The sequence below is a fragment of the Monodon monoceros genome, unplaced genomic scaffold (assembly GCF_005190385.1).
Source record: "Monodon monoceros isolate NGI ecotype Baffin Bay Population unplaced genomic scaffold, NGI_Narwhal_1 Super_Scaffold_11, whole genome shotgun sequence".
In the NCBI taxonomy this organism is placed as follows: domain Eukaryota; kingdom Metazoa; phylum Chordata; class Mammalia; order Artiodactyla; family Monodontidae; genus Monodon; species Monodon monoceros.
Window position 1 is genome coordinate 11,478,243 of NW_021703767.1, and position 21,388 is coordinate 11,499,630.

The 21,388-nt window shown below is 38.1% G+C and overlaps 2 protein-coding genes across 4 annotated transcripts in view; one reads left to right on the forward strand and one right to left on the reverse strand.

Annotated features, from left to right (window-relative positions):
- The first annotated feature begins 57 nt into the window (after positions 1 to 57).
- On the forward strand, positions 58 to 10,868 carry DONSON (downstream neighbor of SON). The gene is made up of 10 exons (XM_029215289.1): positions 58 to 376; positions 1,125 to 1,205; positions 2,348 to 2,551; positions 3,615 to 3,793; positions 5,231 to 5,409; positions 6,045 to 6,126; positions 6,234 to 6,338; positions 6,937 to 7,135; positions 7,860 to 8,072; positions 8,832 to 10,868. Exons 1-10 carry the CDS (start codon positions 71 to 73, stop codon positions 8,967 to 8,969), a joined length of 1,686 nt encoding a protein of 561 aa, XP_029071122.1. The 5' UTR covers positions 58 to 70; the 3' UTR covers positions 8,970 to 10,868.
- The window catches only part of SON (SON DNA binding protein), a 31,268-nt gene continuing 20,031 nt past the window's right edge, over positions 10,152 to 21,388 (reverse strand). Inside the window, exons 7-12 of one of the 3 annotated variants that reach the window (XM_029215284.1) lie at positions 18,970 to 19,080; positions 17,873 to 17,989; positions 13,609 to 13,756; positions 11,869 to 11,940; positions 11,647 to 11,762; positions 10,152 to 11,097 (exon numbers count right to left, since the gene is read on the reverse strand). In XM_029215284.1, coding sequence (XP_029071117.1) covers positions 10,939 to 11,097; positions 11,647 to 11,762; positions 11,869 to 11,940; positions 13,609 to 13,756; positions 17,873 to 17,989; positions 18,970 to 19,080 — 723 coding nt within the window. In that variant the 3' untranslated portion in view covers positions 10,152 to 10,938. Of the gene's footprint in view, positions 11,151 to 11,646; positions 11,763 to 11,868; positions 11,941 to 13,608; positions 13,757 to 14,392; positions 14,473 to 17,872; positions 17,990 to 18,969; positions 19,081 to 21,388 lie in introns of those variants that run through there. The other 2 variants (XM_029215285.1, XR_003792424.1) reach the window with 2 other exon arrangements.

Here is a 21,388-nt window from a genome sequence, read left to right on the forward strand (position 1 = left end):
GGCGGGGCCGCGGCGCGCGGGAAGCGCCAGCGGTTGCTGCGGGTCGGGTCTTCGGCCTCCGAGGCGCGTGATGGCACTGTCGGTGCCCGGCTACTCGCCCAGTTTCAAAAGGCCGCCAGAGACATTGCGGCTCCGACGGAAAAGGGGCCGGAGCCTTGGGGCCGCCTCCCCGACCGAGGAGCGGCCCGAGCCGGCGACCCGCCGCGCCGCCCTGACGGCCGGGCTGCCCCTCCGCCCTTTCCCGGCAGCGGGCAGAGGCGGCGGCGGCCCGGCCGCATCCCGAAGGAACCCCTTCGCCCGCCTGGACAACCGGCCGCGGGCCGCCGCCGAGCCTCCCAGCGTGCCGTCCCGCGGCCAGCAGGAGGCGCCGGGCCCGGTGAGTGTCTTCGTGCCTGGGAGCCGAGGGGCTCTCGTAGTTCGTGGGTCGATTCGGCTGTGAAGTAGAGATGGCGGGTTCTCGCGTTCCAGGAGTGAAATGGGCGCGAAGCCGAAGCCGCCCGCGGCCTCAGGGGGCCCCGAGCCCTGGGGGTGGCTGCCCTGCGAGGTCGGGGCGGCGTGAAGTGCGCTTCGCAAGCTGCCGCGGGACTTGCGGGGCCTTCCCGTCCTGAGGAGTGGACCCCGCCGCCCCGCCCGGCGCGCGGCGGGGGAGTTTGGGCTGCAGCCGTCTGGTGGGGGGTTGGAGATCAGTGGGAAGAGAGCTCCGAGTAATCCTGGCACTACTCCTGGAAGGCCACCGTTTGATGGGAAGGTTACAGGACCCTCTTTCCTGCGTGATTCAGTGCCTGCCTTCTCACGCGCTCAAAATTATTCTGGGGTTGGGGGAATGTTGAGTATTGATGGGGTCAGAATTTACTAGTATTTGTCTTACCCCACAACCTTTTGGATCTTTTGAACTGAGATTATTGATTACTGAGTTTTTAGTTGCGCAAATCACCTGCCCTTTTCTTGGTCCATTTTGATAGTAAGGTTCAGGCACAAAACAAGTGAAATCCTCTGTTATACTGATTTGCGCTCACGTGAATTCCTGCACTTGCTGAGAAACTTGTATGCCAGGTGAAGGTCTACATGTTTAAAGCGAACTCCAGCATCATTTATAATTTAAAAGGACCATTTTTTAACCTCAGTTTTTAGATTCTAATCAAGAAAATGATTTGCTCTGGGAAGAGAAGATTCCTGAAAGAACAGCCGTTACTGAATTACCCCAGGTAATACTTTTTAAATGTCATTAGAGTGTATATTCTTATAACATAAGCGTATACTTCTCAGAAGTGTTTTACCTGGAAAATAGTTTCACAGAGAGCCCCAAGTGATCATCTCTACCAGGGTTGAAAAGATGGCAGGCATCAGCCTTGGTAAAGGACTTTTATGTTGTGGTAATGTTTATAATGGCACCAGTGCCAAAGCAGGCATAGATGTGGGTTTTCTTTCTGCCCCCAACAGTTTTCACGCTCTTCTGTAGGTAGTGACAACTCCAGCTCATCACTCAGAGCCAGTGCCTCCAGGCTCAGCTGCTTTTTGAACTTAATCCTTCACTGCATCTTCAAACCAAATCCCCAAATGAGTTCCACGGGTTGTGGTATATCACTGAACCTCCCTACCACCACCATACACACAGAAACGCTTCTTGATTCCATTCCTCAGCTGCTTCTTTCGTGATAGTTTAACAAATGCATAGATTGTCCTAATGGGAGCAGGCTAGAAGAGTTCCCAAGACCCAGTCTCCCTTCCTTGCAAATAAATGGCCTTCGGGTCTCGTGGAAATAGTTCCCTCTTCCCCGTTATTTTTTAATAATGTCATCTAGAAGAATTATTGTAACGTGGAGAATACTGACTTGACAGCAAAACAGTTCGGGAGGAATTTTTGAGGTCGGCAAATGCTTCTTAAATATGGCCTCTAAGAACCCAACCTAAGTTACCTGCAAGAGCAACTTAGACCTGGTTCCAGAGTTTTAGAGGCTTAAAAAGTGCTTTTTAAAAAATACTTGGAAGATTTCTGCTTTGATAGCAGTATCAATAGTAGATGTTTTTAAATCATGATCGTGAAAATAGTACGTCTCTTGTAACTAAACTATATAGAACTATAATAAACTAAAAAGTGAAACCTGCCCTTCCACCAGCCTCAACAAGAAATTCCCACTTTCCAGAGATAGCATCACTGTTAACGGTTTAGTGTGGCTCTTTCCAGACTCTTTCACAGTGTGTAGTATATGTTCAGTGTTATTTATTGTACCGTTCATAACATTTTGAAATTTCAGTGGTCATGAGTATGTTAGTTGATGAATTCTATAAATTGAAGGGTTTTTTCCTTGGTACTCTACTAATTTTTGTGTTCTTTGTTTTCTGAAAGACTCCTCATGTATCATTCTCCGAATCTGATATTCCATCCTCAGAAAGCACTGAGTTACCTGTGGACTGGAGTATTAAAACTCGACTCCTTTTCGCCTCTTCTCAACCCTTTACCTGGGCAGATCATTTGAAAGCACAGGAAGAGGCTCAAGGTGTCATCCAGCATTGTAGGGCAACAGAAGTTACTTTGCCTCAAAGTATACAGGTAATTCTGTAAGAAAATAGCTATGCTTAAAAGTAACAAATTAAGTGTAAAATGTACTTCTCTGCAAAATATCAGAGATATTTCCTTCCATTAAGTTTTTCTTTTGACATTTAAAGACACAGAGACTTGGGAAATTTTTTGTTTCTCAAATGCTGCTTTCATACTGTTTTTTAAATCAGATTTAGTAACTGCCTGTTAAATTTATAGACCTGTCCTGAGAATTAGTCACTGCTGCAGGCAGGAATTGTTTGAACTACACTATCCTTTTCTAAGGCCTTTTGAGAAAGAAAATATAAGGAAATGAAAAGCAGTTGAGGAGTAGGATTGCAAAGACAGATTGGTTATTTTACTGGTTTTCTCACATAATGTATACTGTATTTTTTAAATGCACTAATTCTTACCACCTGGGTGATGGTCTGTTGTAAATTTACAAGAGTTAATGAGTGCTAGAAAGGTTTTAGAGAGAAATGTAATTGCATTACTTTCAAGCAGCTCATCAACTCAAACTAGGTTAAAAGATTACCTGAAAGAGGCCTTGGTACATCTTTTTTGATAAATAGATCCATATGATTTGTGATTGGGATTATCGGTTTTTATTGGCTACTTTTGAAACAGTGCTATGAGGGGAGGGGGTTGAATATAGTGTTACACATACACACGCACACACACACATCCACCCACCCACCCACCCCCGCCGCGGCCGCCACCCCCTCCCACCACCACCACCCCCTCCCACCACCACCACCCCCTCCCACCACCACCACCACCCGCCCTGGTGATAAAGAGTGATAGTCACTGTTCTCAAGGATGGTAGAGACAGGCGAATATTCCCATCTGCGTCTAAGCATCCCTTCTGGTATGTGGTTTAACAGACTGTAATGGCTGGGAAGGAAGGTTTTCCCAAACAATAATAAACTACATTTTAGCCCCTGTAACAGTTATTAACACTTTCTTACAGGAAGCAGTAAAGATCCTAAGTGTTTGGTATATTCAGTGTCTTTTTAATTAAATTCTGTATTTCTACTGGGGCAAGAACTGTTGAATTATCATCTTTGTATTTTAGGATCCCAAACTCTCCACTGAGCTCCGTTGTGCCTTCCAGCAGAGCCTTATCTATTGGCTCCACCCTGCCTTGTCGTGGCTACCATTGTTCCCTCGTATTGGAGCTGACAGAAAAATGGCTGGAAAGACAAACCCTTGGTCAAATGATGAAACCCTGCAACACATTTTAATGAGTGACTGGTAAGATTAGTAAAAATTTGTGCAACCCATTTTAGCAGTATTTTCTCCTTATTTTATTTATGATGTGGAGATGAGCAGTAGTAGATGGATTTCTGTGTCCTTCTGAATTATTTTATTTAAACTGTAATAACTAACATTTAAATTGTTTACTTTTGGGGAATTCCCTGGCAGTCAAGTGGTTGGGACTTGGCGCTTTCACTGCTGTGGCCCAGGTTCAATCCTGGTCAGGGAACTAAGATCCCACATGCTGCGTGGTGCAGCCAAAAAGAAAAAAAATGTTAATTGTTTACTTTTTTTTAGCTCTTATTCACTCTTTTTTTTAATTTTAATTTTTTTTTGACCACACTGCACGGCTTGTGGGATCTTAGTTCCCTGACCAAAGGGATCGAACCCATGCTCCCTGCAGTGGAAGCGCAGAGTACTAACCACCAGACGGGGAGGGAATTCCCAGCTCTTGTTCACTCTTTACGTAGTTGTGGAATATATATATAAGTGTTTGATAAATATATAGAGACCTAATTCTTTAACGTTATTATACTTTTTGCCAGTAGCTGCTTCCCTTCTCATCAGTGGAAGCTACTTATTAAAAGTCAGCAACCAGGGCTTCCCTGGGGGTGCAGTGGTTGAGAGTCCGCCTGCCGATGCAGGGGACACGGGTTCGTGCCCCGGTCCGGGAGGATCCCACATGCCACGGAGCGGCTGGGCCCGTGAGCCATGGCCGCTGAGCCTGCGCGTCCGGAGCCTGTGCTCTGCAATGGGAGAGGCCACAACAGTGAGAGGCCCGCATACCGCAAAAAAAAAAAAAAAAAAGCTTTAAAAAAGTCAGCAACCAGGGCTTCCCTGGTAGCGAAGTGGTTAAGAATCCGCCTGCCAATGCAGGGGACACGGGTTCGATCCCTGGTCCGGGACGATCCCACATGCCGCGGAGCAACTAAGCCGGCGGGCCGCAACTACTGAAGCCCGTGTGCCGCAGCTACCGAAGCCCGCACACCTAGAGCCCCCGTGCTCCGCAACAAGAGAAGCCACTGCAATGAGAAGCCCACGCACCGCAACAAAGAGTAGCCCCCCGCTTGCTGCAACCAGAGAAAAGCCCGTGCGCAGCAACAAAGACCCAACACAGCCAAAAATAAATAAAATAAATTTATTTAAAAAACAAAAGTCAGCAACCAGTTATCAATTAAATTTTGTTTAAAGAAAAAATGGCTAGTGTTTAAATGGTAAACACTGTTCGTTAAAGTATTTAGAAGTCATCAGTGAGTCCTGTGACCAATTTCAGTCCTTTAAAAAGCCAAGTTCTATGTCATGGCAAAAATTCAGACCATTATCTGTAATATTTGTGTTTTAAATCAGGTGAGTATCAAATTAAATTATACAAAAAAAATTTTAGATGTTGAGTTAGTTTTAACAATGCCTAAAGAAAAATGTTTTTCTTCATAGGTGTGTGAGCTTTACTTCTCTGTATAATCTGCTGAAGACAAAACTTTGCCCCTATTTCTACGTTTGTACCTATCAGTTTACTATCCTGTTCCGTGCAGCGGGATTAGTAGGAGATGATGTAATCACGGCTCTCATGTCTCCTACAACTAGAGGTATAAGAGAAGCTATGAAAAACGAAGGTAAAACTATAGGTTTAAAGTGAGAATACCACACTATATAGTACACACTCCTTAAAAGCTAAAATTTGAACTGTCTTTTAGCAGTTGAATTATCTTCTACCAGTTTTATCTAATTGTTTTAAGAATTATTTTATTCATTTTTTTGATTTTTTTTCCAGCGTTTAATTAAGCTGTCCATTATACATAGCTTTAAGTTGTGTTCCCTTCTCTGATCTCTAAACATATATCAAGCTGGAATGTCCCAATCTGAATATACTCCTATAGAAATTCTTTTATAGTACAAATTATCTACCCCCTTTTGATAACATGATCTTTAAAGAGGGTCAACTCATTAGTGGGTCATGAAATCTATTCAGTGGACTCATTCAGCACCTTATAAAAAAAATGAAATAGAGTAGTATATACTTGATGAAAGAGTACCACATGTAGTGAGACTATGTATTGTCCTGAACCATTTGTTTCAAGGAGATATGTGTGTTGTGAGCTGCCGTCAAGAAAGCATGAAAAGTACTGCTTTAATACATCAGGAGTAAAAACTCATTTTCAAATATACTCTCTACAAGTCAGGCATGCCTGTTTAATTCCTTCAGATTATATTAAAGAAAACATAGTTACATTTTTCTTTTTTCATGTAGGTATTGAATTTTCTTTGCCTTTAATAAAAGAAAGTGGCCATGAGAAGAGGAAAGAGTCTGGAACAAGCTTGGAACATGGGGAGTATGTGATTAAAATAACCTTTTACATCATCTGGTGACTTATGGATTCAGTGTAGAGGAAATAGCTTTAGGAAATGGGAACCCTGACTGACTATAGCAATTTCCTAGGGAGCAAGCAGTCAGCGATGAGGATGAAGAAGAAAGTTTTTCCTGGCTGGAAGAGATGGGTGTGCAAGATAAAATTAAAAAACCAGATGTACTTTCTATCAAGCTGTATCCTTTCAGTTGCTGTTAACTAGAATTTATTTTCATTGAATTAAGTTAGCAGTGTAATTTTTTTTTTTTTTTTTTTGGCCGTGCCACACAGCATGCAGGATCTTAGTTCCCCGACCAGCTGCCCCCTGAAGTGGAAGCGCAGATTCCTAACCACTGGACCGCCGGGGAATTCCCTTGAGCAATGTAATACTGACTGACAGTTTTATTTAACTATAATCTTAAACTATCTTTAAGATATTAAAACTGATACTCCATCATGACATTAAAAACCCCTAAGTACCAAAAAGCCATGAACAATTATTAAACTTTTTTAAGTGAAAATATTCTATTTTGGTTAAGTTTGTGAGGGAACTGGAACGTATTTTTGACTAGAGAAGAAATCAGTTTTTGTTAGGTATCAATTTCTAGCTAATTCAGATGGTCAAAAAAATCATTTTGATCATTAGATGCCTTATAATTGCAGTGAAGAGGATTAGCAAGAGCATTTCCAGTTTGGAGTGGGGGAAGAGGGTTCCAGGTGATTCAGGATTAAGATAACTGCTGTTCCTTTTGGTATGGGATTTGCCTTTGCAGTTTCCTTGATTGTCATGTCCAGGCGTAAAGAGATACATGAAGTACAAATGGATCACAGACCCGAGTCTGTTGTGTTGGTGAAGGGAACGAATACCTTTACATTGCTAAATTTTTTGATCAACTGTAAGAGTTTAATTGCTACCTCAGGTCCCCAGGCAGGACTTCCACCAACCCTCTTATCACCTATAGCTTTCCGAGGCGCCACAATGCAAATGCTTAAGGTAATAAAAAAAAAAAAAAAGAAATTCTACACTGATCCTCATAACCTAGCTTTTAAAGACATACTTTTCCTTTTTTGATAGGATAAATTCTTGGTATTTTAGTAACTCCTGACATTTTTACATGGTGCATATTTTCTTTTTCTTTCCTCCCAGTAAAAAAATTCCTTGATATAAAGTTATTATCAAAGGAATTATATGAAAAGTTATATTTGAATTATTGCCATAAGGAAAAGTTGCTTTCTTAAAGTTTGTCTTTCATAACCAGTGAAAGAATAGAGCCAAGAATGTTATGTTAAATTATAGGTGGTCTCAAAAACTGGATCATGGATAAGTGAAAAGAATAACTATATATCCATATTGTTGAAGAATTACACATGTAATTTTCATGTGTGTTACATATGCTGAAGGTAATAGCAACAGAATCTAATTTTTATTTTCCTAATATTATGCATTGAAAGTGCATTAATCAGAAAGGATACCATATTAAAGTTACATTCTCTAGAATACTTAAATTGACAGCCTCATAATTTGGAGGAGAGGATGCTGGAAACAGAATTACTGAACATTTTTTACTCATGTAACATTCTTTTGATGTCTTATGAACTACTTTTGTTCCTTAACTGTTAAAGAGAGGAATACCCAAATGAGAAGTTATTGATCACATTTTTAGTTAGGGACAAAAGCTTGAGAGATGACCATAATTTTCTTTAAATTATTTTTGAAGGCGCGAAGTGTAAACGTGAAGACACAAGCTCCTTCTGGATACAGAGATCAATTTAGTTTGGAGATTACAGGTCCTGTCATGCCTCATTCTCTACATTCAATGACTATGCTACTCAGATCTTCACAGAGTGGGTCATTTTCTGCAGGACTGTATACACATGAGCCAACTGCTGTATTTAATATCTGCCCACCAAAGGATAAAGTACTGGATAAGGTAAGTAGACAGCTGGTAAACACATTTAGTTGCAGTTTTCTCAAACTAAATGGATGAAGTCAGTCATTTATGATGAGCCAAACTGGTGTTTCAAGTTATTAAACTGTACTGCTTAATATTATCAATTACAATTACTAAGAGGGAAGGGATAATGACTATAAAGTTTTTTTGTGTATGAGGTAAATTTTATGAATTCAGGCTGTTGCATTCAACACTGACTAAAGAACTTCCCAAACAAAAGGCAAGTTTTCATTGTCCTCTCAGATCCAGAACCTAACAGTGCCTGCTTGCTTACTGTGGGGGCGGGGGTAAATAAATAATTATGGGTGTTTATTTAGCCGCATAGGCCTTTTTTTCTATAAAACTTTTTCTTAGATTCGCGGAGGGATGAGCTGCTTGTTTCATGTGATCCAGCAGTTTCTAGATATGTATCCACACTTTAATAAAATTGAAGTGGCTGCTTTACAACATATCTGCCTTTAATTTTGGACATATAGCTTTTTACTTAGAGGTAATGAGACCTTTAAAACTATTTTCATCCGTTTGCCAGACTTATAAAAATAACCAAAATTATTATTTTTGGGTGCTGTCATTATGCAGAAATTCTTAGGATGAGCTTCTATTGATAATGATAACAATGAATTTGCCCTTACTGAATAAGGCATCTATTTGTCAAAGAGCCCATGGTAATTTTAAAAACTCATCAGTGTTCAAGGACTCTGACAGTGCTTTTACTGACTTGCATACCAATTTCCACAGGAGGCTGTTCATGAGGAGCTTGCCAACTGTGGATTGCACCCTAAAACTCTGGACCACCTTAGTCAAACACCGATACTGGGGAAATCATCTTTACGGCATGTGGCAATGAGTGACTACATTTATAATTGGAGATCCTGAACACCAAAGTAAGCCTAAACGGAATCTTTGAGGAAAAAAGCCTTCTAGCAAGGAAATTCAAGATACTTGTATCTTTGGCTTTAAAGTTCACTTTGGAAGTTTAAAGGAATATAGCTTTAAAAATACTCAAATGTTTACAAACATTAACCTTTTACAATATTTTTATTACATGCACTAAGCAGTAAATAGGATTAAGGTTTCAAAATCAACATTTGTTTTTACTCTTTTGATTAAATATTCAGATATGAAGATAAACTTTTTAAAAACTTCAAAAACCGGGCTTCCTTGGTGGTGCAGTGGTTGAGAGTCCATCTGCCGATGCAGGGGACACGGGTTCGTGCCCCGGTCCGGGAGGATCCCACATGCCGCGGAGCGGCTGGACCCGTGGGCCGTGGCCGCTGAGCCTGCCCGTCCGGAGCCTGTGCTCCGCAACGGGAGAGGCCACAACAGTGAGGGGCCCGCGTACCACAAAAAAAAAACAAAAACAAAAAACTTCAAAAACCTTGAATGAAAATTCTAGATCCATTAACCTAATTATAAATTGGGTAGAAAACTGAGTGTTTCCTTGCAAATGGAAGTTGAGGCTTAGTATCAATTATCTCATGCCATTGTGACTAACAGCATCAGGGAAAACTATCTTTAACAATTTCCTTAGGATTATTAGCAAGTTCTAGTTATAAAGGTAGAAAACAAATGTAGACAGTATCTACTGAGCTGATTGTTGACGCTTCCACCTTAGTTGTTTTCCTACCTGTTTACAATTCCTCTATTCTCAATACATATTACTTGTTTTAATGCATGTTAACTCAGATAAGGGTATTTTGTATTCCATATAGAATAGGGTTAAGAGTTGTAAAGTATGCTCAGCTGTCATGACAAAGTAGTATTTAATATGTTCTTGTAGGTATTTGTGTATGTGTGTGTATATATATATATATATAATTCAAATTTTCTTAAATAAAAGTGCTTAGAAATCAAAAGCATTGGGTAAAGAAGTAATAGTAGTGAAGAAGTATGTGTTCACTTTGTAATCCAGAAAATAAACCACCACATTTATTCCAGAGAAGTTTATATTTGGGCCTTAAGCTTTTGAAAATAAAGTTTAGAGACATAGCATATGAATACCACTGTAATACACATGAAATATTCTATCAGACCCTAAAAATTAACATAAACTTAAACTTTCTCATAGTCAACAAAATAGTGGCTGGGAGCCGATTTTATTAGATAAGTTGGTTACAGCATTTTAATTATCATTTTACGTCTATCTAGGTGTAGCTGAAATTCAAAATGCACATCAAAGTAAAACTATATCACAACTCAATGCCATACTAAATGTACTTGGCCTCTGCAGTAAAATTCTAGTCAGACTTCATTTTAACTCCCTTCTCATTCATGGCCCAAGTGGCTTTTGACAGAAACGCAGGACTTAGTGCTGACCATCACACAACATACCACTTTCTTTTTTTTATAACCTCTACAAAATTTAAAGGGGATACAGAGGCGTTAGCCCTGTGGAACAGATCTTGCTTGATTACCTCAATAACACTGGCCCAGTATCTGTCCAGCAGAACCCATTGTGAACTAGTACAAGGTGCACAGCCCTTCACTGACTACAGGCAAGTGTTACAGCAGCCTAGCCATAAGTAAGGGGAGTTGACATCATAGTACAAAATACAGTATAAAAGCGTTATTTAACATTCCACACTGAAGATTACGGATGCCTTCAAACAATCGTTTGGATGTTAGCCACTTAAACAAATACATCACTAAGGTAAACAATATAAACATACCAAAACCTTGTATGGTTAAATACAATTTCCATGGTACAAAAATCAAAGCCTGGAGATGTTTGTACAGATTGCTTTTTACACAATGTCTTAAATTGCCAAATATTTACAACATTAAAGAGGAAATACATTTTGATGCAGAGTAAAATTATCTGAAATGATTAATATAAAACCTCAATCTATCTACGTGAGGCACTCCTGAAGCAAGTGGCATTAGCCATGAGGTCCTTTGGTACAAGGCCCATTGCTTGAAGAACCACAGTAGCTGCTGTGGCTTTAGCATGCTTCTTATTAGGGCTGGCAAAGCTGGGCTGGTAAGCGCTTCCATTTATCAATACCTATTCAAGAAAAACATACAATTGGGCTGGTAAGGGCTTCCATTTCTCAATACCTATTCAAGAAAAACATACAATAAGAACAGCATCAAACTTTAATATCTATTAGCTTTGTAATTTTTTCACTAAATGCTAGAAAGATAATTTACAAAAATATAAAACCCATACCATGTAAGTCAAATAAATCTCAACCCTAAAAGAAGCAAATCATTTGGGAAAAGGGACTTGACTGCAAATTAAGAGCAGGTCTCCAAATTGAAGCGCGGGGGGCGGGGGGGGCACGGCGGGAGGGAAGCCTGATAAAAACAATTAGTTCCCCACATTCCACTAGAAAAGGTCAACAAATTGTTCACCAGATTTTGCCCACATCTTTCCCGCCAACATTTAAAAAATAATAGGATATTAACAGGTCACATTAAAGCATATACACATATACACACTCCCAACCCACAAACATTAATCCTGTGATCATATAATGCTTATCCCTCACCCTCTAACATCAAGTTATCAAATTAACAAATGTATACAATTAATGCAGAAATTCATATTTACCCTAAAGAGAAAATGTTTGCGATGATCAGGGCCACTATCATGGACCAAGAGAAATTCAGGTGGTTGCCACCTTCTCTTATTACAGATTTCCATCAAGGCAGACACAGGATGTTTGCCTGCAGAGAAAAAAATAACCAGTTATAATTATCTCCACATCTGAGGCAACAAATTTGAATTCAAGGGGAAGGTGGAACAAGAAGAAATTCAAAACTGTACTCTCACCTGACAGATCTTTCATTGCGGCAGAGAAGTTTCCAGACCTCTTTTGTGCTCTTTCTCCTACTGCAACAAGACCTTAGAAAAAAACAATGATCACTGAATAAATTTCAAAGCGTTTAAAATTACAATATAGCGAAACAACTACTCCCTCTATAGGAAACTGAACCTCAATCCCGGCCCTCAAATAGAAGTCAACACCCACCCACTACCCTTGATCTTGACTTCTATTTTGTTGTTTCAATACGTAAATCTATACATTGTCTTCATTTATCTTAGTATTGGAAATTGTACAAAATTAAAATTTTCAGAGAAGTTAATGTGAATACATAAATTGCTATAATTATCAACAACCCCAGATCTGTTTCTTCCTAAGTTTAAAAAGTAGTGGCTCTTTGCAAATGATTTCTAAAGGTTTCTCATCCCTTGAAAAATGATGCTCAGTTTAAGTATGTTCCCCAGAAGTCGAGGATTTTAGGCCAAAAAAAAGTGAGAAAGGCTCTCGTGGATAAATGGGTCCATTTCTTTTTCCAGCCAACAAGCCCTTTCTGACTTCAAACGTGAGATGTACTCAAAAGACCAACAGCCTCACTTTCCAAAAGGGGTTTATTTAGCTACATTCCTAACTAAAATCATTTAAATCCTAGGGGGAATTTTTCAACCAGTTCTTTGCCAATTCTGCCACTATGCTTTCCCAAACCCAGGCCACACTGCACAATTCCAAAGGGACTATTCCCTGGAATTATGCAATGCACCCACAGATGTTGTCTTCTCATAAACCACCTTTTATGACACACACAATCTACGCAACTTGTATAGCAGTATAATGTCAATGTGACAATAAGTACAGTGTCGTTTTCTAATTTAAAGTTTGCAATAATGCTGCATTATTGGATGATTGTGTTATTTCCAGCCTATTTCCGAGTATCACTATTACAATAAATTCTCTCCAATTTGAAATAAAATGGCAACATATTATTCTTGGTAGATGACAATGTAGAAATTCTGATGCAAAACATTTTTTAAAATACATAATTTAGTCAGAGCTAGTTGGTTTCCAAATTCATTAGGACAATAATTTAACTGCATTAACTTCAACTTAACTTTCTGATTACAAAGATAAGGAAAATAAATTAGTTTTAAATTTTCCAGTTTTTAAAAATCAGGTTTAAACAAGCTATTGAAATCACATTTAGCTGGCAGCCCCATGTGATTCTACAATAGACATTATTCCAAGGGAAGAAATGCAATGTGAAGAGGTAACACTGCTGTCAGCAGTGGGTCTACTCTCCAGTCCCAACCCAACAGAACTCAATTACTGAGCTTGAAAAAAGGGATGTGCAAAAGGGGTTTAGAAAGTGAAGACTAAACAGAACTCTCTAATAGGAAAATGAGAATATGTGGGATAAATATCTTTGAAAGAAAAAATAAATCCTAGAAACAAAAACAAGCACATGTTCCCTGTCAAGAGAAAACAAAATGGAAATTCTATCTAAATATGAAATCTAATTAAAAACTTAATCATATATTGCACATAACAAAAGTTGTTGCCTTTTACGCTCAAATTAGTGTCTCCATCTATATATAAAGCTTCTGAAAATGGGTTAAACATTTTTTTCTAACAAAAAGCTATATATACTGTAAGAAGTGCCTCCAGTTCAGGATCACTGACATCAGAAGAATTTATGATAGTAATGAAATCCTAAATGTTAGAGGAGGTATAATAAACATTCTAAAAAAACTTACCTTTTCGATCTGTCTTAAAATCAACCAGGATAGGTTCCTTATTTCCTTCTTTGTTTTTTCCTAATCCTTCTCCTTCTTTCCAGCCCATTTTTCTCATCAAAACGGCTCCCATTCCTCCAGTTACTGGGGCTGCTCTTAAGAACTGATCCTATCCAAAGAAAGAAAGGTAAAATATCCCCATTTTATAGTTAGAATTTGACTACAAACTCAGTGCAACTTTTTTTAAAGAAAGAAAGCTTATTTTACTTCTAGATCTGTTATAGTTACAGCAATTAAATGCTTCTATACTTATATACATACTGTAGTGTGTATGTTCTAATTATTTTCACATAAACATAACAGTATTTTCAAAGTCAAATAAGTCAAATGGCAGTTTTAAAACGGTGGCCCTTGTGCCCCCCTCCAAAAAAAAAATTAGAACACTCCTGTTTTCGTCCACTATTTAGGTTCACTGGTATCTCTTCTTAGCTTGCAAAATAAAAAGAAGGCAATGTTAAAACAGTCAATAATATTAATTGTCCCAGGTGTACCTAGTTAATGAATAAAGCCTAGAAATCATTCAGAAATAGTCTGGACACTGAAGAAGCATACTGTTATCATCCAAAGTTTTTTCCCCCCATTCTACCATAAATCAAGTATAAATTTTTTACTTAGAAAATCCCTATGAAGCAAAAAGATAACACATAAAATACCCTGTAATTATACCAAACTGAATTTTGAATTCTTTTAAAACCTAACTTGATGTTAAAAAGACTTTTAAAAAACTCCTTAAACGTTTACATACCTAGGCCTCGGTAGCAGCAGTGTTGTGAATAGTAGGGCTGGCACTGACCGGGGCAAGAAGACAGCTACAAGGATTTGGCCCTGAAACAAGTTTCCATACAGAGGGGTGAAAGTTCACAGGTTATTCTGTGAACAGTCATCTCTCTTGTATCCAACCCACTGAACCATAATTTCCATCAAAGCAGCAAACCACTTAATGTCGTAAGATGCACAACTATGTACATTAGCACGGTCAACAGTTATTTTCACACGTTAAGAACTACGTGATGCCTCTTTTTAAAGGGCATCCACGTACATGTAACAAACCACTGAATTCTACTGTTGATCTTTATGTCCATTTTTTTAAAATTTATAACATACATCTCCAAATCATGTTATATTTCCCCTTGTTATTAAACATTCTAGATTTACATTCTCTAGCAAATGTAAGCAAAAGTCATTAACTTATCAACAGAGGCAGTCAAAAATTTTGGTAGCTCTAGAAATAGTATACATTAATCTCCTCTACTGATAAGTTAATACTGAATTTTTAAATCTTGGTTTTACACCATAGTAAAACTGTGTACTGTTATTTTTTCCCAGCTTTTTAATTATCTGCTGGGGAGAAAACATGCCAATGAAGTGTGACTAGACATTAAGTTCAACATGGTACTCTGATGGAAGGAGGCAGCTGTGGAGGTAAAAACATACCCCTGGTTCAGTTCCTTACTTGGTGCAGGCCATGCAGTGTTGGTGGACAGAGAAAAGTTAGCTGATGCTTGGATACCAACTGCCTTGTTGCTACACACCTAAAATTACTTTTACTTACTTCCAGGTTCATCCGCCCCTCTTTTCCAGGAAACACTCCTAAAAAAAAGGGCAACTGTGCAGAGTATAATACAAATCCCCAATAATGCAGGTTTCCGATTTTGTTTCCATTCTCTAATATCTTCAAATCTTTACACCAGTGTGTATACAGTTCAACAAAAAGCTAATTAATGAGACTACAAAAGTAAACAATATTCATCAGGTCATGTCCAAATCATTTCATTCCAGAAAATAAAGCTTCTTTCAAATCAACAACCATTTAAATTTTTTTTTACTAATAATAAAGTCTCATACTTTTTCATCTAAGAATACACTGCAGCAAAGTAAAAAAGAATATGGAGAATGTTGGCATTCCATGTACTCTTTAACATTAAAAGAGGGTGCTGGCCTACAACAAGGCAAGAAAACACCAAATGAACATTCTGAAAAAGTTTTCTAAATGAAACAAGTAGACAGTTTGTGATACTTGACAGTGAAGATGAATGTTAAATTTCTAGCTGCCTAATGACTTTTTCCATGTTTTTGCTCATTTTTATAAATAAAATGTTCCTGGCCTTAACTGATATTAGCAGCATATATTGTTCAGTAACATACAAATGGAACTGAAAACACTGCTTTCTTCTATAATTATTTAAAAATTTGGTCTGATGAATGAACACATCTTTCTCTTGTGATAACTGATCAGAAATGACTTATGTCTACATCTTAAATGATGTAAATTATTTAAAATGTGCCAACTGTCTACAAGACTGGAAATCAAAAAAAATTAAGGGAAAGTTTACAGGGAACCAATTTAATCATTTTGTAAGAGTTATGTTAAAGCGATGACGTTTAGAAGTCTGTAGCATTATGTATGGATCCGAACTTCACTGCACAAATGAAGACCAACTTTGCAATGGAATCACATTCTGAAGTTTCTACCTAGTAATGTACATGACTATTTAATTATTATGTGCTAAACACCCACATAAACTTCAAGTCTAACTTTCTCAAATATGGAGTACTCAACTTCAACATTAAATAGTATTAAAGAACTAAAATTGTTAAAGAAATAGATGTACATTTATAATTATTCCCAATGAGACGAAAGCCATTTTTCAAGCACTACATGAATCACTTTGGTATCTTAAATACTGTAATATAATTAGTCCAAAACTAATTCAAGCTTAAAAATATTTTGCTAGATTTTCATCTTTTTTCCAACATCAACCCCTAGTAAACTAAGTAAGTTGTAATTTTTTTAACCAACTTGATTGTGTACTCACTATATACATATTGGTGCAACTATTCCCCCCTCCCCCAAAAAGGGGGGCAGGCAAAGTAAGGATATGCTTTACATTAATTTGTTAATAAGAAGATCACCAGAGATAATGCTATCAAAATTGAAAAAAAAGTTATGAGATTAAAAGGTCCAAAGCAACAAAAATGACTTATCAGAAATACTGGCACTCAGCAGTTTTCTATAGGTACCCATCCCATTACTGATCACCACCCTGCGAGGCAGGAAGAAGGCACTTGCAGACTGAAATTCCAAGTAATTACTTGCCACAATCACAAAAGGAGTCAGGAGTACAGCAGGATAAAGAAACCTTCCCAATCCATTAGACCACACAGCCTCCCAGTTTCAGCACTGCTATGCTGCCAGTACTCCTGAAACAAATTTCCCCATCACCCATCCAACCAAGCCACTCCCTTCACCAGAATACATTTTCTTCAGAAAGCCCTCTGTAACCACCTAAGACTCCCCCAACAATGAGGCAGCCGTAGGTGGAGTGCACACGTCTCACTGCAGGAGGAATCTGAAACCAGGAGCACCTACATCTTCACAGCACGAGGCGTCCGTCCTCTCCCTTGAATTTAGGTCTTACATATCCTGTTTTTTCACGAGATCAGCGGTTCTCAAATTGAACCTGTGGATCACCAGAGGCCACCAGGGCCTAAATGGTGGTCCACAGATAGTATTCGCCATCCCCGTCCCACCCGATTCCCCACCCTTCAGCACTGCCCACCCAACACTTCAGCCATCCTCCCCCAGCTTTCCAGACCCCTGGCAAGATCACCACATGCAGCACTAACACTGGGGCCTCCCAACCACGTGCTGTAACCAACAGCTGACAACCATGGGGACCTGGGGCTGGAGATCACAACAGGAATGAGGACTAGGGGCCAAGGGACCTTACAGGAGGGCGCAGGCACTAAGGAAGAGGGGAAGAAGGGCACAGGAATAGAGGAACGGAAAATCAGGTGGCAGAACGCTCTTGGGGGCAGTGCACCAAAAATAAACCTGTAATAAAGTATCCCATGATGAGAAAAAATCTGAGAACCACTGCTTTGAAATCATTAGATTGGTTGTCCAACAGGAACTGTGGAATATTCTGAACAGCACCTGAGATACACTGTTAGCATTCAAAACACAGTTTAAAAAACCACCCCCACAAAACCCAGGAGCAGCAGGATATAAATTAAGTGGCTCTTGAGCCATATTTATACATTAGCCATTGTCTCATCAATCAATCCATCTTCAGTGTCCATCCTGGAGGATATATATACACATAGCAAATTTACCATGAAATTGGTTAGATTCACTGGCCTCTTTCTGCACTTTTAATAAAACATTTTCTTAAAAATTTTAACTTCGTACGTGGACACTTTTGTATGTGCATATGTTGTGTACCTTTTTAATCCAGGCCTGGGCACCAGTATTGGCCAACTGTTCCTGTGTCAGAACCTGTACTCCCGTACTTCCTGTGAACTGGCCAGGAATAGAGTTCAGCTGAGCCCAGGCATCAATCTGAAGAAAAGAAGAGGCCTCAATTAAGTAAAATTACTTCTCTAGTTAAAGTGCTACTGGTATTAATTTAATTCCCTAAATGAAATGGTTTACTTAGTTCCTGAAAAGGCTTAATAACAAACTTAAATATTCAACTTTTCAAAAACAATATACTGAATTTGTACATCTTTAAAATTGTTTTCCTAAACATTCCAAAGCAGCAATTCAGTAACTGCTCAGTGGATCCCACTGATAAAATTTGAGATATATCTCTAACAACTAAAAAGCACAGCTGACACTCATTCTTCAAAGTATCACACGGATACATGAAAAATATACAAAATCACTCATATGGCAAAGGATCCTTGCCCTCCTGCTTACATATCTCATAAACGCATGCTAATTTGACAACCTCAATTTTTAATTACTTTCTTTGAAGTGTTACAAATCGAGAATAAATTCAAGATACATAGTTAGAGAATAATAAACATAGGAAATTGTTCAAACACTGTGATAACTAAAGAATTAGCTGTCATTCATTCAAACTATATTTACTGAACACCCGGTATTGTCAGTCAATGTATTTTCTCTCTGAACATGTACTTACTGCTTCCATATATTTACCATAGAAAAGCAGCCTATGGAGCCGCTGTCCACTGTTAAAAAAGCACAGACTCTGGATTCAGACTGTCTGGGTTTGGATCCCAGTTCCCTACTTAACTAGTTTTGTGACCTTGGGCCTCATTTAGCCACTCTTTACCTGTCTTCTCAGATAGAAAGTGGAAACTCAATATACCTCACAGGGCTATTATGGGCACTTAGCTATTTTTATACATTAGATTATAAATTCTATGAGGGCAGATAATTTTTTCTATTTTTATTCTCTCAAGAAACAGCTCCTGCCCCACAGTACACAACATATACTGAATGATCAAGCCCCAAATCACTTTAAGTGAGCTTGCTAGATAAATGATCATGTAGATATTAAAACTGCTACATACCCGTTCCTGAGCACGATTTAACATGCTCATAGCTTCAAGGTCAAATGCATTCTCGCTGAGTCTTTTCTGAGCAAGTGCCCGCTCACTCATTGCTGTAGAGATGTCCACAGGCTAAGAAAGAAAATACAGATAATTATCTCAAATAACAACAGACCCCCTAAATTCTGAAAAATGCTCATATCTTTAGTTGCTTCATGTCAAAAACAAAATAAGTTTTATAGATTAAAATTTTGTAAAGTAGGGAGAAGAAACTAACCTTGAAAGACAGACAAGGATTGTTTAAGGTAAGTTACAAAGTATCAGGCAGCAGTTGAACTCAACCTAAAATCCGACTTCTTTCTACTACATCAAATTACAATCATAGAAAGTTCCACGAAGAACTTAATCTCTGGCCTTCACTAACAAAACAGTCATTTATAATAAATGCGAATTTTTTAACAATTAATTTTGTAACTCGTTAGCATTTTTCATTTTACCCTACTTCTCAGCATAACCCTCAAAAGCAATAAGCAAGGTTCTTAAATAAGCAGAAAACCACTATCACATTAGTGATCGTTCCTTCACTAGTCTGTCTGCACATGTTTTCACCTACTTGCAGTTGTTCATAGAGTTTGGTCTTAGGAACTAGGTTTCTTCAAAGAATATATTTACTATATAAGTAAGTGGATCTTTTGTTTTCAGTTTATGTACATTTATGGTGGAAGTTAAAATACTTCTGTGGGGTACATAATTAACTGAAACACTTAAAATACGTTTGAAATGTCTTAGGTCCTCCTTTTCAAAGCTCATATTCTACTTGTAAAAAGCTTAAGCTAAGCAGATGGGACTTAACTTTTTAAGAAGTATCATAATGTCCAAGAAATTTTTAAGGATAATCTTTAGAGCAAATACCGTTATTTGCCAAATTTGTGGAGGGCTCAACCAGAGAAAGAAAAATTTGATGTTTTTGGTTCTAACATTAAGAGGTTAGGCTGATTGATGTGTGTCAACTCACCAATTCTTAATACTTGTTTTTCTTCTAACACTACTTAACCCATTAATATTTTCTAGTATTTCACCCAAGAAAATTCATTTTTGGAAAACCCTTATCTGACATGAAGTATTCCCAAATTCATTTACAAAGAATGACTAGTAAGTACTGCATGGATGTGACAAATACAAGGAAGTCAGTAAAATAACAAAGGTTTTTTTAAAAAGCTAAACTAAGGTTACCTGTAATTTGACTGTGTAGTTGAGTATGAAATACTTCTTTTAAAAATAAGACCTATATAGTTGAGAAGGGTGTATGACTTTGAGAGAATAATTATACCTCATGCATAAAGATTACTAATCTTCCTTTTCCCTATCTTCAGAACCCCTTAATCACTCCATCATTCTTAGTTATCTTGCTGAATCACCTAGTAAGAGATTCCTTTAGCAAAACTCAATTTTTCTTCCACAAGGTACCAGAAAGTACAGATTTCTATATATTTGCCTTCTTAAAATGAAAGCAGAATTAAACTGAATTCATTCTGTAACTGTTTATTAGACTGCTTACATATCTCATTTATGAAAGGTCCTAATTTCTTAGTCAACTTAGTAAATTATCCACACTAATGAGAATATTTCTGGGGCTATATAAGCAAAGCCAGACTGAAACACTAGAAAACTCAGTAGGTTCACTTTTCACTTCTATTACAATTGTGATCACCTGCTGGGACTTTAAGTGGGAACCCAGATATCTTAGGTCAAAATGTACATTCCTTTGGCCTTAGATGTTAAGATCATCGAAGTAATTTTTGAAAGCCCACTAAATATATCTCAAGTACTGTTCTTTAACCTTGCCAGAATTACTTTGGGTTTCATACCCATCTACAAATCTAAGTGTTAGGGTATTTAGGTATAAAATAATAGGTTTTTATTCTAAAAAGTCGAAACACAGAGGAGATACTGAGGAAAATGCACCTACCCATTACCACCCCAAGCTCCGATCCCCCAATTTCCAACTGTAAATTAGCCATAAAAATGTAGTTAAGATGGCTCCAAAAACTCCCAACTTTTCTAGAATAAAATTACTTCTTCCCAACTGGAAAGCAAATTAACATACCTATCTGTGAATTCTTCCTTCTGAAGACATTTTTATATCTTCATACTTTTTTCTCTTTTAACCTTTATTAAGTAAGTAGGTAACCTAAATACCCCATCATCATCCTCAGGATGAAACTTCATTCAAATCTCAGTAATATTATACGTTAAATTCACATCTCACTCTGAAAGGAATTTTTATTTATTTATTTAAATAGTATTTATTTAATATATCAACATTGGGATTTAATGTAAATTTACTTTAGATAAAATTACAACTAGTTTTTTTCCTAATACAACTTCATTTATTCTTCAACAGGCTTACCAAGTGAGCTGTAAGTTCATGTCAAAACTT